Source organism: Ovis canadensis, chromosome 6, assembly GCF_042477335.2.
Source record: "Ovis canadensis isolate MfBH-ARS-UI-01 breed Bighorn chromosome 6, ARS-UI_OviCan_v2, whole genome shotgun sequence".
Lineage (NCBI taxonomy): Eukaryota > Metazoa > Chordata > Mammalia > Artiodactyla > Bovidae > Ovis > Ovis canadensis.
The window spans coordinates 45,518,491-45,534,050 of NC_091250.1; the positions used below are offsets into that span (position 1 = coordinate 45,518,491).

At 37.8% G+C, this 15,560-nt stretch overlaps 1 protein-coding gene across 2 annotated transcripts in view; it reads left to right on the forward strand.

The window, feature by feature from the left end:
- The window catches only part of UNC5C (unc-5 netrin receptor C), a 424,053-nt gene that overhangs the window by 265,448 nt on the left and 143,045 nt on the right, over positions 1-15,560 (forward strand). For both annotated transcript variants that reach the window (XM_069593659.1, XM_069593660.1), the window contains exon 3: positions 9,521-9,664. In XM_069593659.1, coding sequence (XP_069449760.1) covers positions 9,521-9,664 — 144 coding nt within the window. The remainder of the gene's footprint in view (positions 1-9,520; positions 9,665-15,560) is intronic.

Genomic DNA, 15,560 nt, shown 5'->3' on the forward strand with positions numbered 1-15,560 from the left:
AAAAGTGAGTGTTTTTAATTTGTTTTTAAAGTTTTTTTTTTAAAATAAATGCACTGCTTTTAAAATAAATAGGTAGCTGTCCCCAGTAACCTACATGTGAACTATGTAAGTGGTGATCACACCAGAGGTGATAGCACTTAATGCTTCTTTCTAAATCATTTGGGATAAGAAAGCAAATAAAAGCCTGATGGTAGGACTGATTATTATTTTGAATATATGTACCTGATTTTTATTGTCAGGCTGTTTTCAGAGGGTCTCCAAGAATATTGCTTTTAATACATGATTAATGACTTCATGTAAGATCATAGTTCTGAAAACAAATTTTGTAATGATAATTAAAATTATGAAAATTCAATTTAAGTAAATCAGATTAGTTTTCTTTATTAGTAAAGCCATATTAATCGCTCTAAAGCTAAAGCAGATGTCATTTTTAAAATGTCATTCACCACTGCACAATTTTCACAAGCTCACTCTCCATAAAACAGTCTTCTCTAGCTGCCATACATGGCTCTCCAGGATCTCTCTTCTGGTCTTATTTCTTACTTAATTCATGTAAACTATTCTGCACTGTGATTCCCATGTGTTTTATTCTCTGCCCTTTGGCTTCTTGCTGTTCTCTCCTCTTCAAGTATCTTTGATTCATCTCTAAATTTTTAAACCCAAACCATGCTTCAACATCAAATTCAAATATTCTATTCCCCAGGTTTCCCCTGATCTCACCTTCTAAAACTATTTCACTGTAGCTTTCTTTATGGGTTTTTTTGGAATTTTCCAAACAGTGGATTAATTTTATTCTATATATCAACATCTGGAGAATGCTAAGCAAATTGAAAGCCGTGCTGAAATGGGTTCTTTGTTTACATTGACTATAGGGTTCTATGGTGTAATAAATTAGGGGGAATGTTAAGTAAATAAGTGCTGGTTGCTCAGTTGTGTCCAACTCTTTGTGTTCCCATGGATTGTAGCCTGCCAGGCTCCTCTGTCCATGGAATTCTCCAGGCAAGAATACTGGATTTGGTTGCCATTCCCTTCTCCAGGGAATCTTCCTGACCCAGGGATCAAACCCGGGTCTCTTCTCTTCTTGCAGGCAGATTCTTTACCCTCTGAGCCACCATCTGAGCCACCATCTGAGCCACCTGAGGAGAATGTTGGCAGTCCAAATTAAACCCACTTCTTTATGGCAGAACTCCTGACCAACGCCTTTTGTATACTAATGGCATTCCAAGTTTCTAAGAGAATGTTGTAGTAAGCAGAAATTCCCAAACTTATTTGAGGAGAAACCACTTTTTCTAGGCATAGTTGGGGAATATTGTTGTAGTGAAAGAAATTGGGACTTTGGATTCAGACAACTGTGGTTCTGAATCCTGATTTCAGTAGTTATTGGCTGTGTGAACAGTTGTTTAAATTCTCACCTCCATACCTTACCCATATTATAGGTTTAACAATATTAATCCCAAGAATTATTATGCAGATTAACTGAGACCCATGGTAGATGCTCATTAAATACTAGTTACCTTTACTGTTCTGAGTTACAATTAAATTTACTTATTCCTAGGATTTAACACTACTTGAATTATAGCTATAGCACACAAATCATTCATTCGTTTAACATACATTAATTAGACAAATATTTGTGCCAATTACTATACTGATGGATATACAATGCATTTCGTATTAGACAGTAAGCTTCTGAAAGCAGAATCCATAAGCATTTCATCTCCATGCCCATCTTGGAAATACTGTGCATTAAACAGGTGCTCAAGAACAATCTCCACAGTAGAAAGTAACCCACAGGAGGACAGAGTCCTTCTTGATCTTCTTTACCACTGTGTCCTTAGCATATAATAGAGTCTCAACAAATACATATTGCATGAAGGATGGATGAAAGTATAATAAGGTCTATAATTCATAACTCCACAGTTAACTAATCTCCAATAACTCGTTATTATTCCCCACCATATTGACAGAAATCTTTTTCTAAAAAAATTGTTAAAATTACCTCTATTGAAATTACTAATGAACTGCCTGAAATTGGGACAGAAAGGAATTCATGTAGTTAGATTTAGATAATTATTAACAATTATGCTTTAAAGAGAAATGTTGAATATATATTCAAATACATATAAAGTTTGATGTTTTAGGGAAAATATTTAGATGAGTAATGTATTTGCTATCTCAGTGGAATGAGCATTGTGTCTTTCCAGGTTAAACAGACTGCCATATCGTGTTCGTATAGAATTGCTTCTTTATATCCTAAAGAACATTGACCTACAAGAAGAGGTTAATTAGAGAAAGCATTTTAGTTCCCATTTTGGCCTCAGAAAGGCTTATTGAAACAGAGTTTCAATAGGTCTTTCATCACCAAAGTTAGGAGTAAGAATTAAATGATGGGCCAAAACTGGTAGGATTAACTTCTGTCAACTCATTTATACAACTCAATAAGTAAGATAAAGTATTTTATATACCCACCACTCCAATTATCCTTCATACTTTCAGCCCTCAGTTTGATGGTGGTGAGAAAGTCAAACAAAATTAGGAGCACTGAACTTCCCTGGTGGTCCAGAGGTTAAGAATCTGTCTGCCAATGTAGGGGACATGGGTTCAATCCGTGGTCCGGGAAGATTCCGGACATGTGGCAAGACAGCTAAGCCCGAGCACCACAGATATTGAGCCCTTGAATTCTATCCTCCATGCTCTGCAAAAAGAGAAGCCATCAAAGCCTGAGAAGCAACAAAGACTCAACACAACCAAAAATAAAATAAATTAATTAACTACATTGTTTTAAAAGGTAGGAACACTGGTTCTCCTTATGAGGATGTTATGACATCTAAACCTGACACTCCTGCAAAGGAAAGGGAAAAATAGTGTTAGCATTGTTGGTGTAAGTCATTTGTCACTTTCTTTTAATAGCATCTTGTAATTAAAATTTGAAGTTTCAGAAAGGAAGATTGCATTTATCTGTGGTTGACATGTATTAGGTTGATGCAAATGTAATTATAGTTTTGGACCGTAATTTTAAATCATTACAACCTAGGCTTAAGCACATCTTTATTAATCAAAATTAGGAACCATTAGAGTCAACACATTTTTGCCAATGAGAAATAAGTTTATTCCTGTCATGTAAAAATCCATGCCCCAGGTTTAGATGAACTTTTGGAAAGCATTTTCGGCCTCCTGCTGGTTATGGAAGCATTTTCCCTGTAAAAAGTTGTCGAGATGATTGAAAATATGGTAGTCAGTTTGGGAAAGGTCAGGTGAATATGACAGATAAGGCAAAACCTTGTAGCCCAGTTCATTCAACTTTTGAAGTGTTGGTTGTGCAACATGTGGGTGGGTGTTGTTGGAGAGAAGAATTGGCCCCTTTCTGTTGACCAGTGCCATCGGCAGGAATTGCAGTTTTCAGTGCATATCAATTTGCTGAGTGTACTTCTCAAATACACTGGTTTCTCTGGGATTCAGAAAGCTATAATGGATCAGATGGATAGCAGACCACCAAAGAGTGACCATGCCCTTTTCTTGGTGCAAGTTTGGTTTGGGAAGTGCTTTGGAATTTCATCTTGCTCCAAGCACTGAGCTGATCATTGTCGGTGTCATATAAAATCTACCTTTTGTCACATGTCATAATCTGATGGAGAAATGGTTCATTATTGTTGCATAGAATAAGAGAAGACAATGATTCAAAGTGAAAATGTTTTTGATTTGTGGTCAACTCATGAGGCACCCACTTATCAAGATTTTTCACTTTTCCAATTTGCTTCAAATGCTAAATGACCACAACATGGTCAACGTTGCATTCTTTGGCAACTTCTTGTGTAGTTGTAAGGGGATCAGCTTTGATGATGCTCTTGGTTGGTCATTGTTAACTCCTAATGGCCAGTCGCTCCACTTCTCATCTTCAAGGCTCTCGTCTCCTTTGAGAAACTTCTGGAACCGCCACTGCACTGTATGTTCGTTAGCAGTTCTGGACCAAATGCATTGTTGATTTTACGAGTTGTCTCTGCTGCTTCATGAACCATTTTGAACAGTAAGAAAATCACTTGAATTTGTTTTTTGTCTAACATCATTTCCATAGTTTAAAATAAATATAACATACACAAGTTTAATATCATTAGCAAAAAAACATAACGTGAGAAGTGCACATTAAAATTATGTATAACATAACCACTTTATTTAAGAATGTATTCCAATATCAAATGGGAAAGTTCAACAATGCAAAACCGCAATTACTTTTGCACCAACCTAATAGCTTTCTAGAACTACTAGACATCTCCCCACTTCCAGATACATAATCCAATGCATATTTTTTTCTCAGCTCTAGATAAAACAAAAATATAATGAACTAAAACACAGACCCTTATTGGACACAGAATGCCACACAGAACCAAATGACTAGAAATTATCACATACAAGGGAATCAAGTCAAACTATTACATAAAAGAACAAAATTCTTCCAAGAAAATCTCTTGAACCTCTCAGTCTCAGCCATGTTATTCCTTAACGTTCAGGAAAATTCATCCATATCACAAAGATAGTAAATGTAAGTTTAACAAAAACACTCATAATAAATCTAATACACTAGTAAGTTGCAATTCCCAATTACACAAAGTAATTTTAGTTACGTAGGTGGCCTGTTTATATATTATATATTAAAAATTCAAGGGAAACATTTCAGAGAGAAGTTGGTAAATTATGCATTTACAGTGTCTGCTTTTCCTGATGTACTTTAAAGACTGTCAAATGACTTCATGTAACAAAGAGCAATGTTGTAATTATAAAGTTCTGCCTTACAAGTTATCATATTTGTTATTTTGTGAGAGTTATAAGTTACTAAAATAATTTTCAGTTTTTATGGTATGACATCTTTTAAATAAAAGGATCCTGTGTGATTAAATTTATATTAAGACATCTCAAACATACGTTTCATATTTTAGATATTGGTGAAAATTAATAGGATTGAGCTCTAGTAGAAAGCATGAAAAAGAGAAACATGCTAATTCAATAAAATGTAGTATATTCCAGAACATCCTTACCTGTAGCTTTGTACATTTACAAGTACTATGTGAATATATTCTGATGAGATTTGGTAGAGTGACTTCTGTAGCTCTTCTCCCCATAGGGAGAATACTGGAAGAAATAGAATTACCAGGTCTATACAACAAAGTGTCTCAAAACTTCCCTTTGCATATGAAAGATTAAGTAATTGGGAGGAATGAAAAATACAACTGGGGCACACAAAACACCTCAGACTAACATGAGGTGAAGATGCTTTTTAGTGAAACATACATGGGGTATTAAAAGATGCAGATTTGATGAACACATTTAAAAAAGAATTAAGATGATGCATAACTTGAGTATCACCTAATAAACATGATAAATGAATAGCACAAGCTTGGATGTGATACTTGATCCATCTTTACATTTCTAGAACTTAACAGTTAATTTTTGACATTAGTGAATTTTTACTATTTGTTGATAGCACTGCAGATTATGTTTCTGGGGAAATGTGGATATTGCTTTAAATAATTTTACAGGAGCATTAATCACAAATTTGGATCACTTTATAACAGTCTCTAGGAAAACAGTTAGTGATGTCAACACTATTCAAAGTTAAAATTATCCTAAAGATAAGAAATAAATGTCAGGTACTAGATTTTATTGCTATATTCAGGTATAGCCTCATAAAGATCCAATCAGAGGGTTGCATTTATATCGGAATTTCTAAAGTCATTTGAAACTCCCTATTAACAAGTACATATTCATGCTCATTATAAGACTTCTTGGTATAATATGCTAATTACTTTTCTACACTCTGGCTCCCAAACCACACTGATTCCTGTTATAAAAGCAGATCACTGCAAACTTCAAACAGCATGCATCCTTGAGATGCCACTATTAAAGGATGAACAGTGATGGGAAATCTTTGATGTTATCAGACGGGATGGAAAATACACATTTGTATTTGAGTAAATCCTGTAGACCGAAGTATTTCTCCCCACCCTTAAATAACCTGAAACCAATTTCAAGTTCCCAAATGCTCTTCAAAGCAACCTGCCTTGGAAGTAATGCTGATGGCATTTCAAATTTCAAGGCAGCTTGCTTTTTCCATCTCAAGACTTCAAGCAGATTTGAAATTTCACTTTCAAAGAGAAAGGACATTACCTACTTTTACCCAAACCACTAGTCTCTGGTTTGATGAACAATAAAAAGATGATATGTAACTCAGTAACTCAGAGTCTGAATAATGCAGCTAATTCTAGACAGTTCTAAAATCTAAGTGTTTAGATACTTAATGCTTCAGTTTTTTTTCTTTTTCTGGTGGTGCTGACCAAAAGTTGGAATATAAGCTTTGGGCCTGTGGCAGGGCCAGTGTACCCAACTGTAATTAATCCATCTCCTGCTGAATGGAGCATCTGTGAAGCTGAAGACAAAAATCAGTGTGTGCTTGACTCCTGAGCCCATGGGGAGCCTGGGCCACACAATTCAGAACATTCACACTGTGAATAATCCCTGTAGTAGGAGGGTTAGGTCTGTGGCTTCATAAAAGGATTTAGATTTGTGGTTAATAGAAACATCCATGAGCCTCTTTGGGCAAAAGGATACAGTAGCCCTCATGAAGTTTCCCTAGCTTTTAATTAGGTTTCCTTTGATTGCTCTAAGTAAAAGGGAGGAGTGAAACCTGAAGTTATCATCTTGGGACACAAAATATTTGTATGCGGTTTTAATATCCTGAGCCTGTTTTGCTGCTGCTCTCTACATTTTGGAAAGAGCCATTATAGTCCTAAGGAACTACACACTGCAGGTTTATCAGCCCTTTGGTGACTGTAAATTTACTGCAGCAACCTTTAGAGGAAGTGTTTGTTTTCCAATAACTGACTTTCTGCATGAACAGAAAAGGTACAAACAAATAAAACAGGCAAGAGTATTAAATACCAGAGTGGAGTTAAAAGGTGGCAGGAAAGGAGAGAAGACTGCTCCATCTTTGTACAGGTTTCTAGACATCAGAAAAATGAGAATAATTACAATGAGACAAGAAAATGAAAGGCATAAGCAAGGACCAGGAAAGAGGAAGGAAAGTAGTGCTATTTGTTAAAGTTGGTTTTTCATTGTGGAGGCTGGACATTGGCTAAAATAATATAGTAATCTTTTCAAGGATTGGGATATGCCAGTTACTTGAAAATTCGTTTTAAGCTGATCACTATTTAAACATAAAAGTGTTACTAATTTCCAAAATTTTAAGGTAACATTAAATATATTTAATAAATATTTTAAAATAGAGTCACCCCGTTTAGGACCTTGCCCTGCCTTGGGCTTATAAAACCCACTTTCCTGGGCTTCATTCCAGTTCAGGGATTCATGAGTTGGACTTAAAGACTTAGTTTTTTCTGTGACTTAACTCTCAGCCGCTTGTGATGGGAAGAATTATCTATCCTCTAATGAGTCAGCTTCTGCTGCTGTTGGGGGATTGTTAATTTCCCTGAGTGTTTTTATCCATATGAGAATGTCCTAGATTTTAGGGCAAGTACTGAAACACTCTTTTTTAGAATCTCCAGATGACACCTCTTTCATGTTACTTATACCAAAGTCATGATCAAACATTTTAAGAAATCATGACTTTTATGAGCTACTTAAACTCTATATCCTATACCTGTCACTGTATCATGTGTCATTTCTTTTATACATTTATATATGCATGCATTTTTTATTCTCATCTGATTATGTCATCTTCCTAAAACCCTCGCCTCTCAGAAAGAAATTCCAAATCCTAAACATGGTGTTACAACAGTGGTGCTCAAACTATAGCATGCATCAGGATTCTTGGAGGACTTGTTAAAATATTGCTGGACTGGACTATCAATTTTTCTTTTTCACTGAGTCTGGAGTAGAGCCCAGGAATTTGCATTTTCAACAAGTTCCCAAGTGATGTTGATAAAGCTGTTCTGTGGGCCATACTTTGAGAACTGCAGGTTCACAAGAATGTATATAAATAGGCCGCTTTCTTGTCTCTGGGTTCATTTCATGCTAGTATTCTCTGTGTCCTGTGCTCAGGTATCTTCTCCTGGGTTCCCAGTCTCCTCCTTCCCTTTCTTCTTCTTACCGTGTGTCCTGTCCCTCTCCCCATATGATTTAATCAGTCTAACTCATGCAGGATCCTTCATACTAAGTTGAGTCTCCTTGTTATTCACTCTCATTACTTCAATACTTCTTTGCAGCATTGAACACAATTGTAATTAAATAACAAATTTATACATTTATTATAACTCTAGTTAATACGTGCCCTTCTCACAAAAATGAAGGTTCATTAAGGGCAATGACTATCTTACTCATCAGAATTTCATAAGTACCCAGTGCAATATTTTCTGCATAATTGATGCTTGATAGATATTTCATCCATGAATGAATGAATGAACAAACAATACAAACTAATGTAATTAATTTTTCTTACTGTGCTCATACATGATGCTCATACATCATTTATGCTCCGACTTCCTAAAGGGTGTCCCTTCCAGTTCTCTCAAAGACATTCCATGCTAGCAGTGTGTGCAAGAGAAGTGGCAGTTGCCCACATACATTGCCCATATATATATAATTTAATTTTTCTTGCTTAATGCAAGAAGGCATATTTCAGGATGAATCTCTGAACTAGACTTTAGTATCACAAGATAAATACCCCTAAAATGATAATCCTGGACTCAAGTTCAAGTTTAATTATTTTAGGATTATATAATGCTGTGAAATAAATTCCAATTATTTGAGTATTTTAACTGGAATTCACTTTATTTTTAATAGGATTTTGGTTATATTGTTATTAAAGAGAAACATTTGGGCTTTCAAAAATTCATGAAAACTTTAAAGTCATTCATTTTCTGGCTAGAACAGAAGAGGTTTGTTAACTAAGGCTAATATTTCTTTCAATAAAAAACAATGTGCCTTAATAATAAACAAAGCCATTTAAAATGACTTAGTTTTTTAAAAAAATCACCATATATTTATAAAGTGCTAGATCATATAATAATAAAACCTAAATATATATACTTGTGTATATAAATATGCTAATGATTTATATACCTATGATTATTGTTTTATGTCATTCTGTCTCATTTTATGTAAAGAATTAGGTAAACCTATACTGTACAGCACATGGGTATCTTACATACAACCTGTATAATTAAGATAGAATCCTTAGAAGATGTTAAATTCAAGTTCATGTTTGAATACACAGAGAAAGTTAACTTGGTGGTGGGTGAATATTAGGTAATAAAGGGAAAGGATTTTTGTGGATAGATCTAATTCACTTTCATCTTCTGATGAATCCGGAAGATTTCAAATAGCAAATAAGAGAATGAGACAGCTGTGAATCAAGTAACTGGAGCTAGAAGAGAGTCAGAGGAGATGAGAGGCAATATGTGATTTGTTGGTCCATGGCATTAAGAAGGATCACTAGGGGAAAAATTAGGTATGATGTTTTGTATTTTGTTAGTACAAGTCTTCTCCTGACTTAAATCTTCCTTTGCCTTGGCAGGTCTCATTGTCCGGGAAGTGAGCATTGAGATTTCACGCCAGCAAGTGGAAGAACTCTTTGGGCCTGAAGATTACTGGTGCCAGTGTGTAGCCTGGAGCTCGGCAGGCACCACCAAGAGCCGGAAAGCCTACGTGCGCATTGCATGTAAGTCTCTGTGCAGGGGCACTGTGGGTTCCAGAAGCTAATGGAATATGGGAAAATTTGACCACACCTGCTCTGGTGTCGAAGAACCCTGTTTGAAAACTGCTCCCAGACTTCTGCATTTGAGCTACACTTTCCCCTTAAGTCATCAGAATATCATGTCATTTTTTGTTTCAAGGCATTGAGTAATTTTCCTTTAGGAATGTGAAAGAATTAGTGCTACTTTCAAAAGACCGAATGTTCTTTTTTAATCTAATAGTAATTAGGCTATAGGAAAACAACTATATTCCTTTAATGAGTTTATTCTGCCAATTTGTTAGGACAATGTTGACTAGTTTTCCTATTAGAAATAGAAATTACCCGGCAAAGCTTCTTTATTTGTTTTAGAACTGTTCTAATGCATCAAAACACATCACTATTTTCCAAACTGTATTAATTTCTAGAGTATTTCAGGGAGATATTTCTAATATATGTTCAGGGAGAGATTAAAAGGGTTCCATAATCAGTAAATGTGGGAAATACTTTTTTGGACAAAGTTAAAGAAGTTCCTTCATTACAAAACTTTCCAGATTCCTTAATATGCTAATATACATATTATCCCCAAGGAGGAGATGTTGCCTGCAGCTCTTTCTGCAGACCCTTTTCTCAGTGAGTACTATTCATACCTTGAACAGCATGAATGCTGCTTTAATGTCTGAAGCTTCCATACTGAGAAATTTTCTCAAGTGTGAGACCACTGAAAACCATGTAAATTATACTATCTGAATTCCTTGGCATGTCTGTTCCAGCATGTATGTTAAGTTGCTTCAGTTGTGTCTGATTCTGTGAGACCCCATGCACTGTAGCCCACCAGACTCCTCATCCATGGGATTCTCCAGGCAAGAATACTGGAGTGAGTCACCATGCCCTCCTCCAGGGGATCTTCCCAACCTAGGGATCGAACTCTCGTCTCTTGCATCTCCTGTATTGGCATGCAGGTTCTTTACCACTAGAACCAACTGGGAAGCCCTTGCATGCCTGTAGTTTACTAAATTTCAATTTACATTGACGTCAGTGTCACTTCCCTCTAATATGTCACTGTGTGCACGCCTGCTCAGTCATGGCATATGCTCAGTCAAGCATGCTCAGACTGTAGCCCACCAGGATCCTCTGTCCATGGGATCTCCCAGGCAAGACTATTGGATTGGGTTCCCATTTTCTACTCCAGGGGATCTTCCTGACCTAGGAATCAAACTCCCATCACTTGCATCTGTTGCACTGGCAGGCAGATCCAGATTCTCGACCGCTGAGCCACCTGGGAAGTCACTGAGTTCAAACAGTTTTGGCTCTGATGCTTCCCACAGTTCCTGTTCTTGCCTGTTCTTTCCCTTCTGTTTGATCTAGATCCCAACCATTACAATCACTTACCAGTTAGTCTCCAGTTAGTCTTTTACTTTTTCCAGCCCTTTCCCCATATTACCACAAATGCAAGATTCTGGAAGATTCCTAAAACTCAGGTCTTACCTCAGCTCACCTCCATCCCTGCTTAAAATTTCATAGTAGCTTCTGAGATAAAGTCAAAATTTCCTACAATGGTATATATCACTGTATTTGCTTACTAGAGCTGCTGTAACAAAATTCTACCAACTGGTGGCTTAAACAAGAGAAACTTATTTTCTCACGATTCTGGAAGCTGGAGTCCAAGATCAAGGTGCTGGCAATATTGGTTTCTGCTGAAGCTCCTCTCCTTGGCTTATAGATGGTCATCTTCTCCATGTCTTCACGTGATCTTCCTTCTGTAACTGTCTGCATCCAAATTTCTCTTCTTATAAGGATGCCAGTCATATTAGGTTAAGGCTACCCAAATGACCTCATTTTAACTTAATCACCTCTTTAAAGGTCATATCTCCTAATACCTTCTGAGGTATACTGGGCGCTAGGATGTCAACCTGTGAATTTTAGAGGGGGGATACATTTCAGCCCATAAAAACCACGTCATTGTTTCCATAATGTAACCTAAGTTTCTAGCTCTGACCACAAAGAATGTCTCCGATCTAGTCACACTAGATTAGAAATACTTCCATTTCTTTGTTTCCAGCTGTTATTCATCCTGAAGCACTGTACCTTTCGCTTACTTCCTTTCATTATTTGTAAAAATTCACTTATTCAACAAATATTTACTAAGCTTTTACTCTCTTATTGAGATAATTTTAGGTATTTGATATGGAGCCAGAATCAAAACACATAATGATCCCTGTCCTCAAGAGGCTTGTTTCTGCTAAACAAGTTGTTGTTTAGTCGGTAAGTTGTGTTTGACTCTTTGGAACCCCATGGACTGCAGCCCACCAGGCTTCTCTGTCCATGGGGTTCTCCAGGCAAAAATACTGGAATGGGTTAGCATTCCCTTCCCCAGGGATCTTCCTGACCCAGGGATCGAACCCTCATCTGCTGCATTGCAGGCATATACTTATTCTTTACCGCTGAACCACCAGGGAAGTTAGGGCGCACTTAATGAAGTAAATGATCAGTAACAGAGCAGATGGTAAGTGTTATGAAGAAAGACAGTGGGGGAAGGGAGTATGCTGTGCTGGGGACTGTGGGCAGAGAAGGCCTGCAGAAGTTGGCAGTTGAAGCAACCTGAAGAAGGGGGTGGGGGGCAGTCAGGCAGAGGGGACAGCGAGTGGCCTAAGTACAAATGCCCTGAAGCAGGAATGTTTGCTGGTGCCATGAAGACTGAATTGGCCACAGTGGCTAGAAGAGGGTGAGGGAGAGGAGTCTCCTGGATGAGTTGAGAAAGGTAAGGACAGGAAGGGCAGTGTGCAGATGGGGGCCTGTGGGTGTAGCATCTTTGGTTCTCAGTATGAAATGGGAACTTTGGAATGTTTTCTGCAGAGGAGTTCATGCCCTGACTTCCATTTTAACAGAACACCTGACTGCTCTGTTGAGAAAAGATTGTGAGAAGCAAAAGTAGATGCAAGGGAGACCAGTTATAAGGTGGCAGCTGTGAGAGATGTTAGGACAGCCTAGATTAGAAGGTGAGACCTAGATTCTAGATTTATTTAAAGGCAGAGGTAGTGGGTTTTTTTTTTTTTTTTTGAGAGAGAGAGGTTGAATGTAGAATGTGAGAGAAAGAAAGAATGATTCAGAAGGCCTGAGCTTGTTGAAGGATTTTTCAGTTGTCTTTAGTGAAGTCCTTCTTGCCTCATCAGTCTCCAGAATGATAAGGGTTCCTTTCTCAAACCTTTCAGACCAGTGCATCCATCCTCTTAATGTAGAGCTTGTCTCCTTTGAATTATATTCACTCGTTGTAATGGCTGTGTTTCACGCCAATGAGTTCCTTGAGATCCATTTTGCTTAATTCATCTTTGCTTAACTGTATATCTTCAGTGTTCAGCACGATGCCTAGAACATCAAAGATGTTTAATAAATTTTGTTCAATTAATACCATTATAACCATCACTGCTCTCTATTAATCATTCCTCCCTGAGCATGTCTAAAGGGGTTTTTCTCTTTGTCTTAGTGGGTTCTCTATGAAGTAGGCTCTGAGATGGAGACATGCATGCAGGTAATATATTAACGAGTATTCTCTGGAACAATATCTGTGGAGGAATAGACTTGGGCAGAGGGAGAAATTGAACTGCAATTCAGGCACAACAAAAGATGATGCCACAGGGGACACTGGAGTTAGGATGGCCCTCTAGAGTTGTCCCACCGCGAGGCCCAGGAGTGAGCGGCCCTTTATCCCCAACATCGACTAGTCAGTGGATGTGGTACCTTTCTTTTCTGTTCACCCTCACCAACTTGTATGACCTGGGTCAAGTCAGCTCATCTCAACTGAGGGCAATTTCTGGAGGGAGAGTCTGGGAGCCTTCACCATCAACACTCCCAGCAGAGGGGATCAGTCCTGAAAATGGATGTCATCCACTACAATCATCTATCGCAAACATTTTAGATTTCATTTTATTAATTATGAAGTAGAAAGATACTTTCAAACATGTTAAAAAGAAACAAATGAATTGCTTTGGTCAAATAATTAAATGAATTCAAAGTTAGCTTCTAGTTATAATCAAAAGAGGCACAATGATATAAAACTATCTTTCACTGCTATATGTTCATTAATATCAAGTATAGTAGATATTTAAAATTGCCAATTTACAATTTATCATAAACTGACTTGCTTAAAAGCTGAAGTTTAATTAGTTAATTTATTTATTAATTTATTTTTGGCTGTATTGGGTCTTTGTTGCTGTGCTGGCTTTTCTCTAGTTGCTGCAAGCAGGGGCTACTCTCTAGTTGCGAGGGCTGCTCTCTAGTGTGAGGGCTACTCTCTAGTTGGGAGGGCTACTCTCTAGTTGTGAGGGCTACTCTCTAGTTGTGAGGGCTACTTGCTAGTTGCGAGGGCTACTCGCTAGTTGCTGAGCAGGGGCTGCTCTCTAGTTGCAAGGGCTACTCACTAGTTGTGAGGGCTATTCTCTAGTTGTGAGGGCTACTCTCTAGTTGTGAGGGCTACTCTCTAGTTGTGAGGGCTACTCGCTAGTTGCTGAGCAGGGGCTCCTCTCTAGTTGGGAGGGCTACTCGCTAGCTGCTGAGCAGGGGCTGCTCTCTAGCTGTGAGGTGCAGCCTTCTCACGGCAGTTCTTCTCTTGCTCTGGAGCACAGGCTCTAGGGCTTCAGCAGTTGTGGCTTCCGGGCTTAGCTGCTCCATGGCATGTGTGATCTTCCTGGATCAGGAATCAGACCCCTGTCTCCTGCATTGGCAGGTGGATTCTTTACCACTGAGCCATCAGGGAAGCCCCAGAAGCTGAAGTTTAAAGGCTTCATTATTACAAATCATGACTCTCGTGCGGTGCCAACTTCATATATATGTATTTATAATTTATAATGTATCTAATATTATGTAACCCTGTTTGCCACATTAAAGATTACAAATGTATAAGAACCTTATCTTTCTTTGCAGAATAAACTTTGCTATTTATTTCACAGCTTTTAAATGTAGTTTGACATTTTCAAAGAATAAAACAAACCCTTCTTGTAGTAAGACATTAATTTGCCCATAGCACCTTTTCATCTTCATGTATTAAGACTGAAGAGCAGTTTGCTTGTACTTCCATAATTAACTGAACTCACATGTTAGTAGACGAGGAACAACATCCAATGTATAAAGATTTACTCATACAGATTTACCTCATGGTGAAAAGAAAAGGTAAATTTCAAATTCTCCTTGTCAGAGCTGATCCCTACCAAGCATGCCCTCACTAATGTTACAGGAAGGCTGCAGATTCTCAGGTTTGCTCTGTTTCAAGCCAGCCGGGGTGCTTTGCCCAGTAACATGTGACAGATGGCTGTCACATCAACTGCAATTAAATTTTAAATTTTTTTCAGGTAAAGATGGCCATGATGCTAGAGATAATTAAGTTCACTTACCTCTCATCTAATTTGATCTATATTCACCATGTGTGAATAGTGTACACTCTGTGTACTATACTATAAATAGTGTATATATGGAGAAGGCAATGGCACCCCACTCCAGTACTCTTGCCTGGAAAATCCCATGGATGGAGGAGCCTGGTGGGCTACAGTCCATGGGGTCGCTAAGAATTGGACACGACTGAGCGACTTCACTTTCACTTTTCATTCTCATGCATTGGAGAAGGAAATGGCAACCCACTCCAGTGTTCTTGCCTTGAGAATCCCAGGGACGGGGGAGCCTGGTGGGCTGCCGTCTATGGGGTCGCACAGAGTCGGACACGACTGAAGTGACTTAGCAATAGCAATGTGTGTATATACACATATATATGTGTGTGCTAAAAAGGGAGCCATAGTTCTTCCATGAAAAAGCTCTATTTTAAGAAGTTTATAAAGTAGAAATGAATATTAGCCATTCTTTTATTTATTTGTTTGCTTATGTATATTTTGTATAT